The sequence below is a fragment of the Salarias fasciatus genome, chromosome 4 (assembly GCF_902148845.1).
Source record: "Salarias fasciatus chromosome 4, fSalaFa1.1, whole genome shotgun sequence".
NCBI lineage: Eukaryota > Metazoa > Chordata > Actinopteri > Blenniiformes > Blenniidae > Salarias > Salarias fasciatus.
This window is the reverse complement of record NC_043748.1, coordinates 921,399-944,621: the sequence shown is the minus strand read 5'-3', so window position 1 is coordinate 944,621 and position 23,223 is coordinate 921,399. Positions and strand designations below refer to the sequence as shown.

General features: G+C 43.3%; 1 protein-coding gene across 1 annotated transcript; it reads left to right on the top strand.

Moving 5' to 3' along the window:
• On the top strand, nt 1-10,679 carry LOC115386642 (alpha-2,8-sialyltransferase 8F-like). The gene is made up of 7 exons (XM_030089044.1): nt 1-98; nt 3,513-3,584; nt 3,687-3,761; nt 6,700-6,847; nt 9,652-9,764; nt 9,863-9,955; nt 10,214-10,679. The coding sequence occupies exons 1-7, from the start codon at nt 1-3 to the stop codon at nt 10,677-10,679; spliced, it is 1,065 nt and encodes a 354-aa protein (XP_029944904.1).
• The last annotated feature ends 12,544 nt before the right edge of the window (nt 10,680-23,223 follow it).

Here is a 23,223-nt window from a genome sequence, read left to right as displayed (position 1 = left end):
ATGAGGCTACAGATCCTAAAGCTGCTCCTCTCTCTGGTCACCATCTTCTTCTTGGGGGGTCTGCTGGTCACTCTCGCCTGGTCCAAGTTCAACAAGGAGTAAGTGTATCACCACACACACCTGAGAAAGTTCTGAATTCTGAGCGCTGAAAGCTGTGTAAGGAAATGAAGAACTAAGTGTTGTGACATGTTGATAGTTGACCTGGTTTTTTTCATAGTTTTGTCTAAACCACATAATCTTTGACAAAAAGCACAAGTTGCAGAAGAAATATTAACATTAGTACCAACAGTCTGCTTCCTTTGAGCATCACTCATTTGGTGATTATTGCCTGGATTACTGTCAAATCAGTCGAGACACAGTTAAAACAGACATATTGAACTTATATAAACAGTAAGTAAATGATTCTCATTACGTGATTTAGATAAGTTTTTTCAATGATAATGATGGAGTGTTTTGGATGGTGGTGTTTTTAGTTCGTGGCAACATCAAAAAATGGAAGTAAAACAAGAAACTGGCACAGAAGACTGAGAGACATGAGGCTCCTGCAGACCTATGGTTAAAGTCAGGCCCAGCCATAACCAATCCGGCACCCTAGGAAAGATTTTAGGTGGCGCCCCCCTTGCATTGCCAGTGTATACTGTATACTAACAAGAAACTTCATAGCTTTGTCTTGGACATTTTTTTTTTTTTTTTTTTTTTAAAGAAAGATCATTCCCAATCAGCATAGTCAACAAGATAATAAATTATAAATAAATGCAAAATGAAATTAATAAATGAAATACAATATGAATACCTAACATGAAATATAAATGATGTGACTCCACTGCATATCTAATATTTAAAACATGTGATTTCAAGAATAAAATGAAGTGATATAATAAAAAAAAAATCCCAAAGAGATACATGCATGATATTCACTGTAGAGCGCAGTGCATGTATAATATACAATGCACTTGTTTCTGATTTGCAAATTAAATGTTCAGTTTATTGTCATTACAGTGGAATGCTGACCAACACAATGTAAAGCAGCAGTACTGATTAGAGGTCGACCAATTTATCGGCCGGCTGATATATCGGGCCGATATTTGGATATTTTTCTCCATCGGCCATCGGCCGTATTTTCTTTTAAAAAGCCGATTTTTGATCCGTTGTATAAAATGACGCAATTTTTGATCAGACGCATGTGCGGGTCCTCAAGAAAGGACCCCTGTGGCACGCTGCTGCATTCATTTACGTCAGAGCGGAGCGTGCTCGGTGGAATCCAGGCTGTGGAAAAAAAACCTGCATCTGTTGCATCTGCAATGAATAACGGATTTGTTGAACATTTCAATGTTTTTGTGGCTCTATGGCTCCAGTCTGCAGCTTATCAGTGTTTACTGCAGAAAAAAAAAAGTTTTTATATATATATACACATATATGTGTGTGTGTGGGGCGCAGTGATTAGCGCTCTTGCCTCACAGCAAGAAGGTCTTGGGTTCAAATACCGGCCGGGGCTCAGGGCCTTTCTGTGTGGAGTTTGCATGTTCTCCCCGTGTGTGTGTGTGGGTTCCCTCCGGGTTCTCTGGCTTCCTCCCACGGTCCAAAAACATGCATGTCAGGTTAATTGGTCACCCTAAATTGCCCCTAGGTGTGAATGGTTGTCTGTCTCTATATGTCAGCCCTGCAACAGACTGGCGACCTGTCCAGGGTGTACCCCGCTTTCGCCCACAGCAGCTGGGATCGGCTCCAGCCACCCGCGACCCCGAAAGGGAGAAGCGGCAGAAAATGAATGAATGAATATATATATACATTTATTAAAAAATCGGCCTAAATATCAAATTGGAAAAATCGGCTATGCATATCGGCATCGGCCCCCAAAAAACCCATCAGTTCACAGCAGCATTCCGTCTCATGTGATGCTACTTAATTAAAGGAGCACAGCAGGCCTTAGGTGTAACTGTAGCTTAGTGAAAAGCTCGTGTCTGTGGCTTGCGCCCATGTACGCGCACAGAAGAGGGGAACTCCTTCCTCGCTCTTTTAGCAGCGCTCGAGTAAAATGTAAGTTTCTTCTGCCTGGTGGGTCTGTGCTGGAGTTGTGGCAGTGCTAGAATCCGGTCTTTTCTTACTTTCTGGAAGTTCCATCCTCAATACTGCTCAGTTGTTGCTGCTAAGCGTCTGGCGGAGTAATGGCGGACAAATCGAAACTCAGGATTACCAGGCCAGCGGGAGGCGCATTACGTCAGGCTCAGAGCGATTCGTACCCGAATCAGTCATACTGCTGTGCCTTCAGTGCCCTGCACAGGAAAACAGGAGCGACAGCGATCTTGCAAAAATAGCTCTTGCTGCCCATCAGGCAAAGGTGAAAACGTGTGTGGGTGTGAATAATTGAAAATTTGATATTTAAAACTGCGCTGTACCCCTTTAACTCAGTAAATAATATTGTAGACAACTGTAATTACTTAATCTTCTTTGCTTATATAATACAACTACTTAGAAAAATAGTGAAAGTAGCACCTTTTCTTCTTTCCCATTTGTGCTGCTGGCGCCCCCTGATGCCTGTGCTGCCTATGCCACATGCTGGCTCTGGTTAAAGCTTTCACTCTTCTTATTGATTTATCTCCTCTGATCAGTGTCCAATGTCTGCAAATATTGAGTCATATTTTGATAGAATGAATCATGACTACAGACATATGAATGCACCACTGGATTCCTTCTCTTTCTGAAACCTGTAACATGTTTTGTTTTTTTTTTTTTTTTGTAAAGGTTGCTTTAATGAAAATGTAAAAATGCGAAATTATAAGCTTTCATATTACTGTAATTAAATTGCATGTTTCAACATTACTACTTACCCCCTTTAAAACAGAAATCACTGCTGAGTACGCCACATATTTCTTTTTTTAATCTAACCTTTTGGTGTGCATTTTGACCCAATAAGTTCATTGTTTTAACAGAAATTTCAGTATTGTTTAAATAACTGATTTGTACTTGAGTAATTTTATATGAACGTTGTTTCATTATGGAAACTTGAAATATGTTATAAAAATGAATTGAATGTCTTAACTGAACTGTGCAATGAAACATCATGAAAAAGTAATATTGTGAGTAGTTGCAAGAGGTCTTTGAACTTTAGTAGACAAATTACACACAAAAAGCAAAATGTGCTGTAAAAGCATATTTTTATCTGGATTTTATTTAAGCAGTGAAACTTAGACATATTTGAGATTTATTATTAAACATTATTCAGATACTCACTACTTGAATTTTACCATTCTTCCATGCAGTTGAAGTTTTAAAGCTTGACACTTTATCTTTTATTTTTTATAGCTCATGTTTAACCAAAGTACTTTTTCTCATGAAGTAGACCGATTTCAGTGACATGCTCTAGTTTTAGAACACCTAAACATTGACATTTTTATTGTAAGCTGATGCTGATTGATATATCAGCCAAATGAAACAAGAAAACTGTGTGTTTATCTCTGAACAGACCATTTTCTCTGCCTGTTTCTAATCTGAGCTCTTTCATGATGCCACAGTGTGGAATCTCACCGACAACCTCATCACAAGAAAAGTGTCCCAGTGTCTTCACAGCAGTGTAAAAACTGCAGGTGAGAGCAAACATGATCATCACAGCCTCCCTGATCACACTAAATCCTGTGAGAACCTCGGGATTAAACGCCTGACTGTGTGTGAATGTGTCTCTCAAACAGCCAAATCATCACCGACATAACAAAACGTTATGCTCAACCCTGGAAGAGGCAGGAGGGGAATTACCAGAGGTTCAGGTGAGAACAATGCCTCAAAGTAATCTACACATATTCTACACACACACACACACACACACACACACACACACACACACACACACACACACACACACACACACACACACAATTCATCCCAAGGATCTTGTGTCACTCTTGGTTTTCTTGTCATTTTATTGAATGGTAAAATGTTTCACTAAACCATTTGACTTGAAGAAGATTTATTTTCGTAGTGATAATCTACATTTCCTCCATCTACAAATGATGCCGGTTCACGTGTTTAGGAGATATATCAACTTAGTCTCACCAGTGTATGATATATAGAGGGATTATCCGTCGCCGTTCCACGGCGGCTACAGAAAGCAGCAGGAAGAGTAGCGAAAATGTGCACGTTTTATAGAAAACAACTGGCAATCCATCATACATCCACATTACCAGAGTAGTACTACTAATAGTAATAGTACTAGTAGTCAGTGGGAGCGTGCGGGAACTATTCTCTCATAATTGTTTCTTAAATCTTTTTTTTTTTTTTTTTTTAACCTGTCCAGCATCAAAGCAGCAGAATGGAGATCTGGCTACTGTTGTGCGCTCTTCCAAGAGGAGCTTGTAAGTTCAAGAGGAGCTTAGAAGTAGTAATTGTTTATCTTTCTCTGTTTATCTTTCTCTGGGACAGACGGATTAAGTAGTGTCCTGGAGGAATAATTTTGGAGGATATTAATCTGAATGACAGCAGAACCAGCAGCTGATCAGTCCCTAACAGACACGACCGCTGTGCTCGAGTGATGACTGATGACAACAAATATGTAAAAACACAAATGAAACCGAAGTAACTTCCCTCTCCTCTGTCTGTGGGCCGTGGCAGCGCAACATCGCAGCGCACAACAGAGAAAAAAGTATTTAATCATATTTTTGTGTAATAAAAATAGTAATGCAACAATATTTTGATCAGAATTTGTCCTGAAATGCATCTTTTAGAAATGGACCCATCTGAGATGGGTGCACAAATCACTGGTGATCACGGCGAAAAGGAAGAAAAAAAAGTATTATTAGGGCTGTCATGGTAATGGTAATAAAGCTCTAACAATTCTGCATCTTAAAAATATAATAAAACAATATTATGACTGGAATGGATGCGTCCATCCGGATCACATCTGGCTGCAATGTCGGTAAATTCCAGTAAAACTCAGAATTCTCTTGTTTCGTGTGAATGCAATGAAAGAAACAGACGTCAGGGGAGAATTCACAAATTATGTTTTTTCTTGTCCTTTATCCACTCAACTGCATATCCGTATGGGTCACTGAGACGTATCTAATTCAACAACAGTAACTTAGCAGCATCACTTGTTCTATCACTGGATGATAAACTATTGTAGAAGAGTGACAACGTCGTGAGCTAACAATGCAAGATGAACGTGGATAAACACAACAATGCTCAGTGTAGCGGCTCTTTCTGCATTCAAGCTGTGCACACATCCACAGTGAACAAATAAACCCTCTATTGATGAAGCTTAATTTATTGATTCATGTCCAGAAACATGAATTGCTCATAATTTTCTGTCCCAAATGACAACTTTAAAACTAATACATTTCAATTGGAATTGTCTTTCTATTGGTGGCTCCCCACTCCCCAAATAAACAGTGCATGTGCCGTGATATTATTGTCTCTGATCTTTGAACAATCAGGTTTTGTGACCCTGTAAACACTAAAGATAACTTTAAAGGTATGTGCACCCACACTGCTGTACATTAACATTCTGGGAACACACGGAGCTGTCATCCAGTTCAGCAATTTACTTTTGCAAATCTTTGTGTATATATGGACTCTCGTTCGTTATTGGCCACTAAGGAAATCTCCTGACCCCTAAGATAGGCCCTAAAACCGTCCCAGACAGATGAAATGGTGACATCTGACGTCAGATTAAATTCTAAGTTGAAAGTTGGTCAGACTGATGGAACTGATTCAGTCTGGTTTTAATCCCCTCCACAGCACTGAAACTGATCTTTTAAAAGTGTTTAATGATCTGCTTTTAAACCTTGATGGTGCTGTTTTAGTTGTGCGAGACCTGACTGCAGTGTTTGATAAAGTGGATCATTCTACTCTCCTTCCCCTCCAGCACTCTGTTGGTATTAAAAGTACCGCTTCAGACTGGTTTGAGTCTTGCCTCATCCATGCTTTCAATTCTTCACACTTGGAGGACTGGTCAATGTCCTTCGGCATTGACCAGTCTAAACCGGTCCAAAATGTAGCCACTCGTCTCCGAACCGGGACCACATAACTCCAGTGCTTTCTTTATTTGTCTTTAAGTCGCTGAATGGACTGGCTCTAGATTATTTATCTGACCCAGTTAAGGTCCATCAGTCCTTCAGAGCCCTGAGGTCAGCTGAGAAGCGGAGCCTTGATTTTCCTCAATTCCTCTTAAAAACCAGCTTTGCCCTGCTCTGTGTGGTCTGCAAGTAGCCTCTCTATTTAAAACCCCGGCTGAAAACCTTGTTCGCCCTGGCTGACCAGAGTCGAATGTGGATGATGCAGTTTAACATTTAATTGTTTGGATGCTTTGTTTTGTGGATTACTGTTCCTTGATGTTTTTACTGTCCTGTTAAGCACTTCAGAATTTGCCCACGATGTTTAACAACATTATTTCTGTTTCATTTCATCCAATTGAGCTTCACACATTTCCGAGAAATCTCCAACTGATGCAAGACTGGATCCAAAGGATGAAAAATTAAAAATTTGTCAGAGGGCAAAAAATGATAGATCATTGGAAGAGACTTGGTCTGATGTCAGTATCCACATTTAGAAAGAGAAGTAGGAGAGTGGAACTTAGTGCCATGTTTTCAATTTAATATCATACCCCTGTGTTTTCTGCAGAAGTTGAGAAGATTTGCTTAATGTAACATGGAAACAGCACACCTTCATGCTCGATGCCTGTGTTCAATTCATCTCTGTGTTTTTATGCAGCTCCCTGCTGAACAGCAAGTGCCGCGCGGCTGAAAATGCCATTGTCACCCAGAAAAACACTCCACTGGGATCAAAGATTGTTTACAGTGGGAAATCAAAAAAGAAGACCATTAAAGTGACGACAGATCTGTTCAGGACCTTTCCAAAGGTAAGACGTCTTTCACTCAGCCGTCATACTGCTTTGCTTTTACAGCATGGAGCAAGAGTCACAATATCAGAGGAAAGACTCTGACCGTGCAGCAGGGCTCATTTTAGGAAGTGAGGTTGTGGAATTTTATGAGACAAAGAAAAAGAGGAGTCAAGGTTTCCACACTGCACAAGGAGGTTTTATTTTAGGACTGCAAAGAATACAGACTAGTCAGCTGAGTGAGAGTAAGGCAGAACTTAAACCATCTCTTCCATGGCTTCAGTCAACACAGTGTGTATCGACAATCGTCACCAGAATAGCGTCTGTTATTCAGATCAGAGTGTATGACTCCTCTCAACCTCTTTCAATGTCAGAGCAGTGTGGCCTTTCCACAGCACCTCAGGAAGTCAAAACACACTGAAGTCAAAATATCCCATAATCCCTCCTGTTGTTAAGAGATACAGACAAAATAAATTTGAATTTCAACAGTAATGTGTTCTTAAAGTTTGGCACTTGGAAACTATTTCACTGAGATGATCAGCGTCAGACCCCGTGGTCAAAGCCGCAGTGACGTGGGGGAAAAACTGGCCCACAATGAATTCAGCCTGCAGCCTCTGATTCAGATTCATCAGGACTGTGAAGCCCTGTTGACCCTCTAATAGTCGTCCTTTGGAGATAGTAGAGGCGCCATCATATGAAAATAGGGATCAATAGCTTTAGTAACTCTAATCTTTTGTGTGTGTGAGTGTGTGTGTGTGTGTGTGTGTGTGTGTGTGTGTGTGTGTGTGTGTGTGTGTGTGTGTGTTGGTACCTATGTTTAATTAAGAAGGACATTTGGACATACACACCACAGTACATGTTTTGCATTGGCAGGACAGGCACCTATACAGGATTTTAGAACAAAACAAACACTTAAGAGAGAAGGAACAAGCACAAGAGCATCTTATTTTCATACTCAAATCCAGCTGTGATTGGTGCACCTTCATCTCCATTCTCATATTCGCTCGCAGTCTCTCACCAGGCTGTGTGTGATACTGCTTCCTCTGTAGTTTGTGTTCAGCTGTCCTTGGCAGTCTGATAAGGAGGCAGCAAATGATGAACTGCTTTGCACTTTTTTTTGAAGGTAAAAGGTTCCTCCCTCTGTAAATTCATTAGCTCCTCCATATTCTCATCATAAGAATGTGAACTCTGGGTGCTGTTTGTCATTTTAAACACAGACACTGTGTGTAGTTTCATATTTTGTAAAAATGACTGCCTTGCAAATCCAGGATTTCATTCTCTGTCTCGTCCTGTATAGTCATCCCACGTTTTCACAAACCTGCCAATGGCTCACTCTGCCTCTGCACACTGTTCATAATCTTGGAGTAATGAGTTTTCTCTCACACACATTTTAATCACATGAAAAGCAGCATTGTTCAGCCAACGGTTAACAGGTTGTTAATCTGACCACTGCCCATCTACTGAGGAGGGGAAAAGGGTCTTATTCTGTCAGTTTTCCTAACCAAACAGTTGTAAATTGTAAACATTACTTCAGCCTTCAGCATTGCTGCAATACTTCATCCATTTGAAGTGATGCGTAAGCTGAGTTTTTGCAGAAGGAGCTGCTTCCTTAAATCTCACCTGGACTCCACATCATCTTCACTTACCATTATCTTTGGTCCTTGAGGTGCTCCTGAACTACCCTCTCCATGTTTGCTGTTCCTCCTTCAGGGGATCTTCTGGGGCAGCTACTTTCTCTTGTTCCATGTCCCCGCCTACCTCCTCACTTTTCGCCCTACTGGGGGCTGTGGTCCCCAGGGACCTCCCTAAAGACCAGCAGCAGCCCTTCGCTCCCCTGCCTGCTTACTATTCAGGCGACCCCAAGCTGTGGGTCCAGTCAGTGCCCCTCTGGGGCCCATAGGGGCCGGAGGGTCAGAGGCTGAAGTCCTTGGGCCTGATTTCATTGTGCCCCTGAAGAGGTGGTTGGACGGATTCTGACTGAGACCATCGCGGGAAGCTCAGGGTGTAGCAGCAGTACCTCCAGGCCCTGGCCAGAACTTCCCGTTGAGGGTGTCCCAAAAGACTGTCACCACGCATACCAGTTTCTCAAGGTGAGGTGCCGTCTGGCAACACAGGGCAGTTCCGTCCCGGTGATCTGTGAGGAGCAGTGCAGATCACATCAATGTGCTGGAGCTGCGAGTAGTACACCTGCCCCTTAGATATTTCTTCCCACTTGTGAGGGGAAGACACGTGCCCGCATGGTCACACAACACCACGGCCATCTTTCACATCAACCACGAGGGCTGCACCAGGTCCACCCAGTTGTTGCCTCACAGCGACTCTCAGGTGAACTGCGAACTGTCTGGTCAGCCGTGGGCCATGTATCGGCCAAGGGCCTGAACGCGCTATCGGACTCCCCTGAGGGGAGTACCCCTGGACGAATATGTGCCGCTGCCTGCTGGGCAACACTCAGCACTTTTTTGTAGGTTAAACCGCATGAACGCCACCACTCCCCAGCCACTGGGCTTGGTCTTTTGCTCTACAGAACCATCTCAGTGAGGTTTGTCCCTGAGATTCCTCATAACTACACTGGGATTAGTCATTCAGTGCAAGTCAATATTCTGTAGGAGCAGCTCTTGTGGTGACACCTGAACTTTGTCTTTCTAGGGTCACCCAGGGGTCACAGGTGACACTGTTGATATGCATACTTGAACTGCGCATGCTGAAGGGAGCATCCTTGCTTTCAGCACTGACTTCTGGTGGTCATCTGGGATTCATAGAACTGTAGTTACATTCATGACACGTTTTACCCACTGTGTAAATGTTGCTGATGTCTTTGATTCCAGGAGCATCCTTTCTCCAAAAAGAAATGGGACACTTGCTCCGTGGTGGGGAACGGTGGGATCCTGATCAACAGCAAATGTGGAAAACAAATCGATTCAGCTCAGTTTGTAATCAGGTGAGAGATTTAACGACTGTGGATGGACTTCAACTGAACTGAACTACTTTCAGTAGAAAGTTCATGTAGGGATTTGTGGGTCTTCTCTGCTTGTTCAGGTGCAACATCCCACCTTTGGAAGGTGAATTGCAGAGAGACGTCGGCAACAAGACCAATCTTGTGACAGCAAACCCGAGCATCTTCAGACTGAAGTGAGTGGTGTTTCTAGACCAATTTTGCTGTAGGGGCAGCCTGGGGCCAGGGGTTTTGTCAAAGGGGCACATTCAGTCTGCCATCCAATTTTATTCTGAGTGGGGGGTCCAGGTTCATGTCTGCCGGCCCCTCCTCGGAAGCACCACTGGTGAGTTGGAGAGTGAATCTTTGCCTCCTTCAGCAAAACATTTTCAGTCTTCCTTATTCACATCAGCTGTTTTTTTTTTTTTTATGTTTTTGTTTTTTGTTTTTTTCAGGTTCTTCTCTCTGAAAAACCAGAGTCCATTTGTGGAGAGTCTGCGCCACTTCGGAGATGCCATGCTGCTCCTTCCAACCTTCGCCTTCAGCGCCAATACTCGTGTGTGTCAGCGGGCCGTCCAAGCCATCAAAGACCTTAATAGTCCCATTCGACCTGTCTCCTTTAACCCTGAATACATGAGGAATCTGTCCACCTATTGGCGCTCCCAGGGCCTGAAGGGACCTCGGCTCAGCACTGGCTTTATAATGGTCAATCTAGCGCTGGAACTGTGCAACAGCGTGGATCTATATGGATTCTGGCCTTTCAGTTTCCACCCTCATAACTGCTGCCCCCTGACTAACCACTACTATGATAACAGTCCAGCTGTGAAGAAAGTTCACTCCATGCCAGAGGAGTTCAACCAGCTTCTGAAGCTGCACAGTCAGGGCATCCTCAGGATTCACCTGGGAGATTGTGGGCAGTGAAGGATGGGTCTGCAAAAAAAAAAAAAACTCCACCTTTCAGCAGCTCAGATGTTTGCACTATGAGTTTGTGAGCACCTTTATAGTATCTCTATTTATTCACATCAAAATTTTCAGCTGGAATCTGGATTTTAATTGGTTTTTTACTCGGTGCTTTCTACAGGATCTCCATCATTTGTTTGGCTTTTTCAATGATTGCTGTTTTTGATTAAACTCTTTGTGTTTTGATAGATATGCCACAGAGGGGCCTAATGTGAGCGCTGTCGTCTCTGTTTGTGGGGTTTGCATGTTTCCCTGTTTCTGTGTTAAGTTTCCTCAGGTCTCCCGTTTTGCTCACATGATCCAAAGACGTGACTCTCAAGTGAATGTTGGATGTGTGGATGATTATTTATTTATTAAATGTGATATGGACATGTTGTTGATGGGGGTTTCTGATTTTTATGTTGTGTTGTGTCTGGGTAGAACACATTGATAAAATGCATCATGAAATACCTGTTGTATTTCAGTAAATATATATATATATATATGCATTGGTTTTATATAGCGCTTTTCAGGACACTCAAAGACGCTTACATTGCATTATTCATTCACACCATACTGGGTGGTGGTAAGCTGCTGCTGTAGCCACAGCTGCCCTGGGGCAGACTGACGGAAGCGAGGCTGCCAATCTGCGCCATCGGCCCCTCCGACCACCACCAACCGTTCACTCTCACAACTTTCATACTAGGCAAGGTGGATGAAGTGTCTTGCCCAAGGACACAACGACAGTTTTACGCCTGCGGGAGCAGGGATCAAACCGCCAACCTTCCGGTTATAAGACAACCTGCTCTACCAACTGAGCTACTGTCGCCCCAATATGTATGTATATGTGTATATATACATATATATATATATATATATATATATATATATATGTGTGTATATATATATATATATATATATATATATATATATATATATATATATATATATATATATATATATATATGTGTGTGTATGTATATATATATATATATATATATATATATATATATATATATATATATATATATATATATGTATATATATATATATATATATATATATGTATTAGTACTTCTGAGGGTTTGTACCAAGTCAGCCATTGTGCCTTTTAAAACTCAAGTGTGTTCTGTCTTTGTAATTATTCAGTTCAATTCAATGCACTTCCATTCAGCTTTATTTATAAAGTGCCAATTACAACATAGTCATCTCTAGACAATTTTACAGAGAAAAACCCAACAGATTGTTGGGGTTTACGTTTGGTAATTCGTATTAAATTACTCAAGTTATGATTTTCTGGAAGTAATTGATTGCTTTCAGTAATTTGTTAACTTATTAATTTGCGTAAATTGTCATTTACCAATTAATAATTACAGGTCATTAACTGAATCAATAATAACAATCAATCAAAGTGTAATAAATACTTTAAAGTGGAGTACAAAGTAATTTATCCCAAATTCAATTATTATTAATCCGAATATACTGTTATTTATTAGTGCTGTCAGTTTTAATCGCATTGATCGCAATTAATCGTGATTAATTCATGGAGAACTGTCAACAATTAACTTTTTAAAAGTTGAGATTAATTGCAATGAAGAATCTAATCCTCATAAATCAGTCCCAATGTCAGGAAAAAACACTATTATCCTCTAGTTCTTTTCTTTGACCCAATTGGCAGACCTCAATGGATTAATCGCGATTAAAATTGACAGCACTATTATTTATTCATTATTAATGTCAAATAATCAGTTATTTGGGGATGGGTAGATCACAGAGTGACTTAACTATTAAATCACTGATTAACAAGGTGTTATTAATTATCCATCCATCCATCCATCTTCAACCACTTATCCGGGGCCGGGTCGTGGGGGCAGCAGTCTCAGCAGAGATGCCCAGACTTCCCTGTCCCCAGACACTTCCTCCAGCTCTTCCAGGAGGATCCCAAGGTGTTCCCAGGCCAGCCGAGAGACATAGTCTCTCCAGCGTGTCCTGGGTCTTCCCCGGGGTCTCCTCCCAGTGGGACATGCCCGGAAAACCTCCCCAGGGAGGCGTCCAGGAGGCATCCTGGGGTTGGGGCTCGCAAGCGAGCGCCTGGTGGCCGGGCCTTTGCCCACGGGGCCCGGCCGGGCTCAGCCCGAAGGGGCGACGTGGGCCGGCCCTCCGGTGGACCCACCACCCGTCGAGGGAATCGTAGGGGCTGGGTGCAATGTGGATTGGGTGGCAGCTGACGGCAGGGTGCCCGGCGACCCGATCCTCAGACACAGAGACTAGCTCTGTTATTAATTAATCAAGACCAATTACTGATAATGGGTAAATTACAGATAATGAGCTGAGAGATGTTGTGAATTATGCACCAAATAAACATGTTGTTTATTTTATTAATAATACCAACTTTCAGTCTCAAAGGGGAAAGTTAATTTAAGGTGGTTGTTCATATTTCGAATAAACAACAGTCAAATTATCAGAGAAACGTGAGGTCGGCAAGAGGTGTTACAATCAAGCTTGTCACAATCACAACCAAAACCCACCATGAATCGTTCAGTTCAGTTAATGAGAGAGAGAGAGAGACAGAAAGCGAGAAGGGAAGAGAGAGCGAGTGTTTTCGGCCCTCCTGATTGCGGTCTGCCCCCTCCTGCTTCCGCAGGCCATCTGGCCCGATGCCCTGTAAGACCCGTGCGAACTGGAGGTTTAAAATCTGGGGGAATGCGGTTGAAGTGGTGTTGAGGCAGTACGTTCCTCCGTGCTCCAGAGTCTAACAAAGCACATAATTCAAGTCCATGAATCCATATCCTACCACACATCTCACTCTCTGCAGACTTGGAGAGAATAACCACTGTACTGGCATCAGGGGCTGGATTTAGGCTCGTATTTGTGGGAGGTCGTGCTAGTTGACGGGGCGAGGGGCAGGTTCTCTGCAGGTGTCCCACACCAGAGCAGTTGTGACATCTGACATTGTCTATTTTTGACCTTCTGTACTTGCTTTTGTGTGGTTGGCCCCTCTGATAGAATTTCGGCGCCCCTGGTGGTGAGTGGGCAAGTGTTCGGGGACCTTCTTCCCTCTGTTCACTCACTGTAGCACATACAGGTTCATGTAGCGCGCCCCTATAGCCCCGTCCACCCGGACGCATCAGCTGAGTGACAGCCCTGGCAGCCCTCTTAGTGGTCTCATACCTGTGCAAGATCTCGCAGGCCCTGGCCAAGGTGCAGGGGCGATCTTCCAGAAGCTTTTGAACCACCTCAGCATCTGCCAACGAATCAGTGAAGATTTCCACACCAATACGGTCCTGCTCCTGCTCAGACCGGTCAGCATATGCGATGGAGAATATCTCGTAGATGTCATCTCTGAGTGTGTGCAGGGCCTCACCTGGTCTCCAAACCCTCTGCCTCAGCTCAGTGCCTATGGCTGCTGCATGTTCAGAGCACGGCCCGTAGGCAGCTTCTATCTCGTCAACAACGCAGGTAACTCCATCTGGAAGACTGTGGGTTCTTATGGAGAATTGCACCAGCTGCTCCAGTCAGGCTGAACTTCAGCTGGACGGCCATAGTATTTCCAGGCCAGTGGTTAGCTTTAGCACAGGTTTCAAACTGATACAAAAAGTCTCTCCATGAACTTGATCCATCAAACTGGCCTGGCTGCAGCGTAGGGATTCTTTCTCTCACACACTGTTCATTATCACTGTCTTCTGTGTTATCAATGTAGTTTACTCTACGTGAGGGGGCGTACCTTGGCACAGAGCTGGCTCGCCCAGCCTCGTGGTGGCTAGCCTCCCACAGTCCATTAGTATTAATCGGCGATAGAGCTGCGCAGTGTGGTGGTGAGGTGTGGCTCTGCCTTACTGCTGCACAGCTGGCTTGTACAGGGCCAAACACACGTGATGTTGAATGTGGCTGTGGTGATGGGGATACAGGTAGAGAGCATGGGACCCCGCGGTGAAAGTTCCCAGGTGTGAGTGGAGGAGCAGGGTTGCTACAAGCAGCAATATCAGTTTGTGTGTGATCATCTTCAATATCTCTCAACACTGCAGCAAATGGGGTAGATGTAGCATAGTCGTGACGGGTGAAATGGGGGCAATGGGACGCACACTCACCGCTAGCAGCCGTCTTGCGTAGCGCCGTCGGAGCATATCCCGCCAGATCGCTCGATGCTAGCGTTAGCTGCATGCTAGTGGCAAACGGGTTAGTACTTTGTCCGTATAAATGTACATCTCCCAGCTGGACGCTGTTCAATGTCCACTTGCATACTCTTTATTAAGTCCGGCAAAAATGGGTTAGTGATTGGATACGTCACCCCATCAACTGTGGCTTCTGGGGTCGCGGCGATGCTGCTAGCTGTGCCGGTGGTCACCGTGTCCACTGCCGATTGGTCCATTACATTCCCCCGGAGCAAGCCGCCAAAACTTCGGTCCTCATTGAAACAAAGAAATAAGATCCCGGATGAGCCCCCAGTGTTCAGTGTTGCCAACTTAGCGACTTTGTCGCTATATTTAGCGAGTTTTCAGACCCCTCTAGCGACTTTTTTTGTCAAAAACGACTAGCGACAAATTTAGCGACTTTTTCTGGTGCTCTGGAGACGTGACAGGACGTCTTGTTGCTGTCCTCAACCAGCAGCGGGTGCTGCGTGAGCCCCTCCCCCATCCCAAAGCACTCACAAGCGGTCAGTCTCACGCAGCGCTCCCTGCTGCAGTCAGAGCAGAGAGAAGAAGACCCACACCACTCCGCCTCCACACTTCAAATGAATCGCGTGCGCAAATCCGCCGCTGCTCCCGCCCTGGGTCACAGAGCGGGATGGACATGTAAATGTTTGTTCACTGTCACACTTTTGTCAGTTCATTTGTAGTTCTAAACATATTTAGGGTGTTTTTAGCTCACTTTTTGCTTCTCCCATGATATTATTCTTCTCTCCTACAGAGTACATTACAATTACATGCAAATTGCCAATTATGCAAATTAGGTGATGACATCATCTAACGACTTCTGCCGACTTTTAGGACAGCCAATAGCGACTTTTCTTACTGGGGAGTTGGCAACACTGCCAGTGTTACCTCCTCAGCTTCTGTGGCTCCTAACTCGTGGTACGGAACAGCTGAAACAGACCGGGTCTCTGCACCTAGAATGGCTCGTGTATGTAACTTGCTGTCCAGTTATCCTTGTCATATAAGGAGGCAGAAGTCTTGCTCAAAAAGGGCTTTATTTTCACAAAACAGCGCCGTCACCGAATTAAATGCAGGAGAACAGTGGACCAATTCGGACCAAAAACAAACAGAGTGCAGCTCTCGTCAGACACCGCCGAACCTCACGTCTTTTCCTGGTATCCAACTACACTACCCACAATTCCCTCTCTTAAAGAGCCAGATGCCCAGGCCGGTAACAAGAGTCACACATGTAAAATGAACAAAACTTCAGTTTCCGTTCACGAATAAAGAAGCACAAGTTTAAAACTATCACACTTCTATCTACGCCTGCCCAAGACACCCAACTCGTGAGGCGAAAAGAGAGTGCGAGCTGCTGCAGCGGCTCTGTGCGAGGTCCTGTCAGCAAGATGCGGCAATTTTGGTGGAGTTAGAGCCTGAGCTCTGACTCAGTACGTTTCCAGCAGAACTTAGTCTTTATGGCTCGTTTTGGAGGTTCATGTGAAGAAAGGAGGTCCGGTCTGCCGCCCCCTTTGGTCCAGACAATCTCAAGACTGTGGGGGAAGACGGAGTTGCAGGCAGAGAGCATGGTCCACTGACCACTAATAAAAAGAGGGGGTTCACCGGTGAAGAAATAGGGAGATGGTCTCGTCGAGCCTCATTCAGCAAGGCGGGTTTTTCCTTCGTATTACTCGGGCGTGAGATGCCAAAGCAGCCCAAGGAGAAAACTCACAAAGATTCTGGTTTCCTCTGTGTGGAGTGAGTCTTTTGAGTCATGGCGCTGAAAGGGGGGTGCCCTCCCCTTTTCTTTGTTTTGAGGGACCAGGCCTATACTATTAGAGTCATATTGATATCACACTGGTATCACACGACCAGATTGCTGGAATGTTGAAATAATAGTTTGATAGATCATCAGATTGTCATTACAAGATTGTTAACTTAAACTGTTAAAGACCTAGTAAACTGTTAGATTGTTGAACTTCAATTGTGATGCTAGGCACTGAAAACATTAGGTTGGAATTGATAAGCCACTGTAGGAACAAGCACGGGGCCAAGAATTCCAATATACCTGTACACGTATTTGTACATAGCAACTAAAACTTTTGTTCAATCATTCAGGTTCTGCAGATGGAACTCCTCCTTAGCTCTAAGGACCTTCCAAAGGTGATACTTTAAACATGGGGCATAACTGTCATACTATATTTAGTGATGGGAGTACTAGCTATTCCAATGTTAAGAGTAGGTTATATAATATCGCCCCTTCATTTAAGTATAATTTAATTTAATGTATAATTCTGATCATGTAGTTAAATATGTGACATGTTTGACAGTGATTATATCATAGCACCGCCATTCAATTGGTTATTTTGTCATTCAATTACACATTGTGTCACTGATCTTTAGCTAGCTTTAGCTAGCTAGCTTTAGTACAGTAGACACTAATTGGCTGTATTTGTGTGTCTGTAATCTGTAAACGGTTTTGTGTAACGTGTTTATATTTATTTAGGAATATCTTCATGGCAGAGGTGGTCATAGGAAAACCGGAGACCAGCCAGACACTGACAGTTCGCTTCTCTGAGTTTGAAGCCTGTGTTGATGGCATGGTGGCCAAGATAAAACAGGCCCTCAACACAGACGAGGGCCTCATCCTCATGGATTCACAGGGGAACCAAATTCTCGACGCTCAAGGAACCCAAGGTAGAGTTCAACATTCCGCACTCCACAGTGTTTGGACTGTAATCCCTTTGTATGAAATAAACTTGTTGAAAATACTTACATTGACTAGCTTCATTCTTTGTAAGTGCGACCGTTGAGCTGTTCTATGATTTCCTTGAGCAAAACCCTAGCTGGAGCCTACTCTGGGAAAACTGACATGCCAGGAGGGGCGACCACCCAGCCAGTCCCAATTTCATTATAGTTTAATGTTGATTTACTTTTCAGGATCACTGTACAGGAAGCAAAACACCAGGAAAGTGTTTGCAGTGTCAGAGAATGATTTCCAAGAACTACAGGGCCAAAAAAGGAGGAGAATCAGGTATCTGAAAAGCTTCATAGGGTTCTATATTTTTGAGGCTATTATATTTTTTATAATTTTTAAATTTATGTAACATTTGATCAATACAATTTTTTTTCCAACACAGGCCTTCCTACTGTAGTGCAGATGATCACATTCCTGGGCGGCTGTGGTTCAGTGGGGAGAGCAGTCGTCTTGCAATCGGGAGGTTGTTAGTTTGATTCCTGTCTCCCCCTGTCTGCATGTCGAAGTGTCCTTGGGCAAGACACTGAACCCCGAACTGCCCCCAGTGGATGGACTGAGCGCCTTGCATGGCAGCCGCCTCCACTGGTGTGTGAATGTGCGTGTGAATGGGTGAGTGCGTTAATGCAGTGTAAAGCGCTTTGGGCTCTGTCAATGCAGTGTAAAAGCGCTATATAAGTGTAGACCATTTACCATTAAGACTTAATAGGGAATGCCAAACAAAGCATTGAATAGATTGAATCAAAATTTCAATGAAAGCAGCTTCTGAATACAAAGTGGTAGATGAGAAACTATATTTATATTGCCATGATAGTTGTTTTGCTATGATTGCAAATAACTGTTTGCTGAACTTGTTATACATTCAGTCGGCAGAATGAAACAGGCCTCATAGACAACACTGAGGTCCTCGCAGCCCAACAATGTGTTTTCATCTGACTACTGCAATAATTTAGCAAACTTTTCTCATTCTACTTCTGAGGGATTGTTGAAGTGTTTTCTGAATCAAAAGTTCAGGCCCACTGTGTGATCCCACGGTGACAGCATGCTGCAAAAGCCTTATTGGCTGCAGCACCTGCGTGGAGAACTGGAAGTGAACTTCACCATTAAGTGTCGGGAAGACAATTTTAAAGGCAAAATTGCAAAAGTCACTGGTCTACCTGATGGTTTGACTGCATTGGGGAGTGCTTTCTGGCAATAATGTCATGCACAGTTCAGGTTTAATTGGCATTGTTAAATTTTCAGAATGTAAGCTACTGTTATGCACAGAGTTTTGTTTAGGTTTACTCTGTCAAGCATTGAGAATGTAAGCTACTGTTATGCACATTTGCATAGTTTTTTGCATTGATATTTTATAAATAAGCTACAGTTTAAATAGCATACCTCAGCACAATGTGTGCCGACCTCAGTACAGTTCTTACGAAGTTTTATATTTGATTTTTTTTATATATATATTTTAATAAAGACTGAAGCAATACCGTTTGTACATCTTTTTAAGCGTATCTCTGGGTAACACTGAGATGTAACAAAGCATCTGCGAAAGCAGTGTAATCATGGTTGACAGTACGATTAAAAAGAACAGACTGTCTGGCTGTCTGTCAGAATGTCTGGGTAGTTCTCTGCAAAGTTCTGTTCAGTCTGACACTTGTCCTCAGAAGAAAATGAGTCCATTCCAAAGGTTGATTCCCAAGTCATTGAGGACTGCAGCTCTTGTTCATACATATTTGTAACTACAGAGGCATTGGGCAGCATCACCACAGAAATCTTTGCCGGACATCCTCCTGCTGCCAGGAGAGTGGGTACCCCATGGCCTACAACAAGATGAGAGGGGAAATGAAATAGTACACAAACAAATGCCTTGTTTGAGTGTGGGTGGACAGTGTTTTGTGCTTGTAGGAGTAAAATGAAATGTTACCTCTAAAGCCTTGCACATACTCAAATTAGCATACCTGGAATTTTGTGCACTTTCCAGTCCTACACAACCCTGCCTAAGTCTAATTTGACTTAATTGGCATGCCAAGTTTGAGACACAGAATCTTGTCATGTTGTCCTCCATGTTGATGGTTTCATTGTCTTGGAGATGTACTAGGGATTGTTTCAAAGGGTAGTTAACCCTATTATTCACCTCTGGCCAAATTCTATCCACTCTGAGATTCTGTGGACAACAAAACATGTTTTCAGATTGGAAGGAGTAACACTGTGGCAGATTATTTGGCATTGTTTTTAGATACACACACACACATATATATATATATATGTATATATATATATATATATATATATATATATATATATATATATATATATATATATATGTACATATGTTAATATACACAAACACACACAAATATTTTTTTTTCATGGTAAAGGATGGGGTTAAGATTATGTGCACCCTAAAGAAGTGCCAAAAATTTCATCAACAACTTATTTACTCAAGATTTCATGAAGTCATTGGGTCTAATGTTATCTGACCTCTCAGTCCATGGTATGGCTGATGAATCTCTTTTAGAACTCCAACCACCCCGATATTCTCCTGCACGTATTCCCAGACAGGTAGCCAGTCATGAATTTGCAACATCTGATGGGCTCGTCTGTTCGAGGCAACAAGACATAAAACGTCAGTGACGAATGTACACTTATCCCACAGGCTTGTCTGACCCAAGTAGGCTATAATTTCACTGGCCTAGCAGCTGAGTAATAAAACAGCTAGCTCGATATACTGGGACTGCTGCTGCTTACAAAACAACAGTATAAAGCCACGTAGGCTGCATGGTCAGTTTGCATTCCAGTCATAGCGATGCTAACGTTAGCTAGCTGAGCGTAGCTCATGGAGATATAAAAAGACGTAGCTAGCTAGCTAGCAATTGTCAAATGTATCGTTACAAAAACAGGACTTACCTAGTATATTGAACTGACCACAGCCCTCTCCAGTTCTGCATCAGTAACATGACGTTTCTGCCTGAGATTGTGTTGGATGCAGAAAAGCTTGACACTTATTGCAGAGCATCTCCATACACCCATCTCCTGCATCTTCTCTGAAATGTCTGTTTGGGTCTCACCAGCTTCGAACAACTGCTCAATAACATCGGCGTATTGTTCTAGTGCGGCCATACTGGTCTATTTATATTTCACTCACTGCATATCGCCTTCTCTATCTCTGAACAGGTTTCAAGAGCCGTGTGATTTTAAAGACTGGCCTTGAGAAAAAAAAGTCAACAACCTCCCGGTCACAACAAATCGAAATGATAAAAACCAAAAACGAATGTAGTGAAAGATACAACCTTCAGCTAACTTACACTTTGTTGCGCTGGGGGGGTACTGGCCTGGGGCGGGTAGCCGTCCGTGTGGGCCGGCTCTTCTAGGTATGGTTGGCCGTCTGCCTGGGTTTGGGGGGTTTCAGCTCTTGGGCTCTTGGGCCCTGGGCCCTCAGCTCCTCCCACCCCGGGGATCCCGGGCCCGGGGTGGGCCGGCTCCTGCGGCGTTCCTCTGCCCTCTTCTGGACCGGAGCGTGGGCGTCTGCCTGGGGGAGGGAATCGGATCTGGGCTCTGGGATGGCCGTCGATTATTTGGGTTCTGAGGGCCTCTCTGGCCTGCTTCTGGCCTTCGTAGGGGTCAGAGGTCATATATGCATGCACACTATCACTATCACGATTAGATTTGCATGATCACGCTGACCTTTAATCACTCTTCACATTCTACTTGTAGACTCAGTTAAATTGTTTTCCTATGGTGGGTTAGACTAACGGTGATCTGTTGTAGGGAAGGGGAAAAAAAAGCAAGATGCCCTTTGTCACACCCTTGTAGTAGTAGTAGCTGATTGTGTAGTGTTTAACTTTACAAAAAATAAATAAATAAAATTAAAAAAATAACAATAATAATAATAATAATAATAATCTGTTCGGGTTCTGTCAGTCCTGGTGTTAGCTATTGATTTTTTGTCAGTCTCTCTGTTAGTTATAAGTGCTGTGGTTATGGATTGTTCTCTGTCACATGTGATATGTCGTATTGGGAATGTATACACACACACACACACACACACACACACACACACACATATATACATATATACACACACACACATATATATATATATATATATATATATATATATATATATATATATATATATATATATGTATAGGTTATGCTAACCCCTCCCCCCCCCCCCCCCCCACCCCGTTCCCCCTCTCTTTATCTTTATCTTTTTCTCTCTCTCTTGCTCTCTGAGCGTTTCCGTCCCGGTCCTGTCCAGCAGCCATGCCAGATGCCAGTTTCAAATAAAGGCAGCAGCAGGAGGAGATTCAATTTCAATCTCCTCCTGCTGCTAACAGTAAAATCTGTTCGGACAGTAAAAGGCTCCAATTATACAATATTGCACGCCCCAGCTGCCGAACAAGGGAGAAACAAAAAACACTTTACTTAAAGCACCCCTGTATAACACATTATAAGTACATTATAGCACTGTATAACTATAGCTATAAACACTCATAAATGATCACAATGCTTTATAACATCAGGACCTAACCCTAACCCTATGCTGTATAGTGGGATATAAAGCATTGTGATCATTTATGAGTGGTTATAGCTTCTTATAATGTGTTATACTGGGTGCTTCAAGTAAAGTGCTATCAAAATATCAATTAGAAATACTTCATTGAAGTGCATTGTGCAGGAAGTGTTTTCTAAAAAAATATTCTGAAATCTCATCCATGGACGAGTTGTCCAGGGTTGCACTTTTGTGGACGAGTTGTGTCCATCACCAGGCAGCCATTCAGGGTCAGAGAATAAGACATCTTTGTTCTTATCAAGGTAAACATTCAGGCATAAGACAGCTGGACAGCCTGTAGCTAACAAGCATTCATAGCTGCATCCTGTTTTGATCCTTCAGTGTTGGCTCTTCTGATCTTTGTGAAGCAGAATTCACTGAGCGTTGGATTGTTTGTTGACTCATATACCCCTTTCCCACTGGCCAAAAAACCCGTTTAAACCCGCTAAGTCATGGCAGTGGGAAAGGGTTTGACCCGGGATTTCGACCCGGGTCGTTGACCCTGCAATCGACCCGGTAATTTGCCGGGTGAGTTTGTAGCGGCTTTTAGTGGGAGGGACACATCCGGGAACTTACATGATGACGTCGACGCAGCGTGGCTACGTTAGCGCGCTAGTTGTTGTTTCTAGACACAGCGTGAGATTTCCTTCGTCAACATGACCCAGCATTGGCAAGATAGCGAGACCAGAGAGCTTCCCCTGATCCGTGGGGAAGAGGAGATTCGTCTACAGGTAACAGGGACTGTTTTCTGCTGCATTGTTTACTCTCGTTTTGCTCCGCCGCGCTGATGATGTCATCAACATGGGACACCATCAGTGCGGGAAAATGAAGCGACGCGGCCCGCCAGCAGGAGGTGAGACCCGGGTCTGCAGGAGGTGGGAAAGGCGTCTAAAAAGGTGATAGTTAGTCGCAGACACGGGTCGACCCGTTAGTTGCAGTGAGAAAGGGGTAAGAGGGAACAAGAGCTGGGATTAAACCACAGTGAGACAGGTTAGTTTTACCCTACTATTGTTACTGCTATAGTAATTATTCTGCTTAAGTTGAAGAGAAAATCTGAGGACTTTAATGAAGGAAAGGAGAGAGAGAGGGAGCAAAAGG

What these genes read in the sequence shown, in the direction of transcription:
- LOC115386642 (XM_030089044.1), top strand. Translation starts at nt 1, where the DNA reads ATGAGGCTACAGATCCTAAAGCTGCTCCTCTCTCTGGTCACCATCTTC. An exon ending in CAGCAGTGTAAAAACTGCAG is followed by an intron (nt 3,585 to 3,686) that starts GTGAGAGCAAAC and finishes TCTCTCAAACAG; the next exon opens with CCAAATCATCACCGACATAA. An exon ending in TCAGCTCAGTTTGTAATCAG is followed by an intron (nt 9,765 to 9,862) that starts GTGAGAGATTTA and finishes CTGCTTGTTCAG; the next exon opens with GTGCAACATCCCACCTTTGG.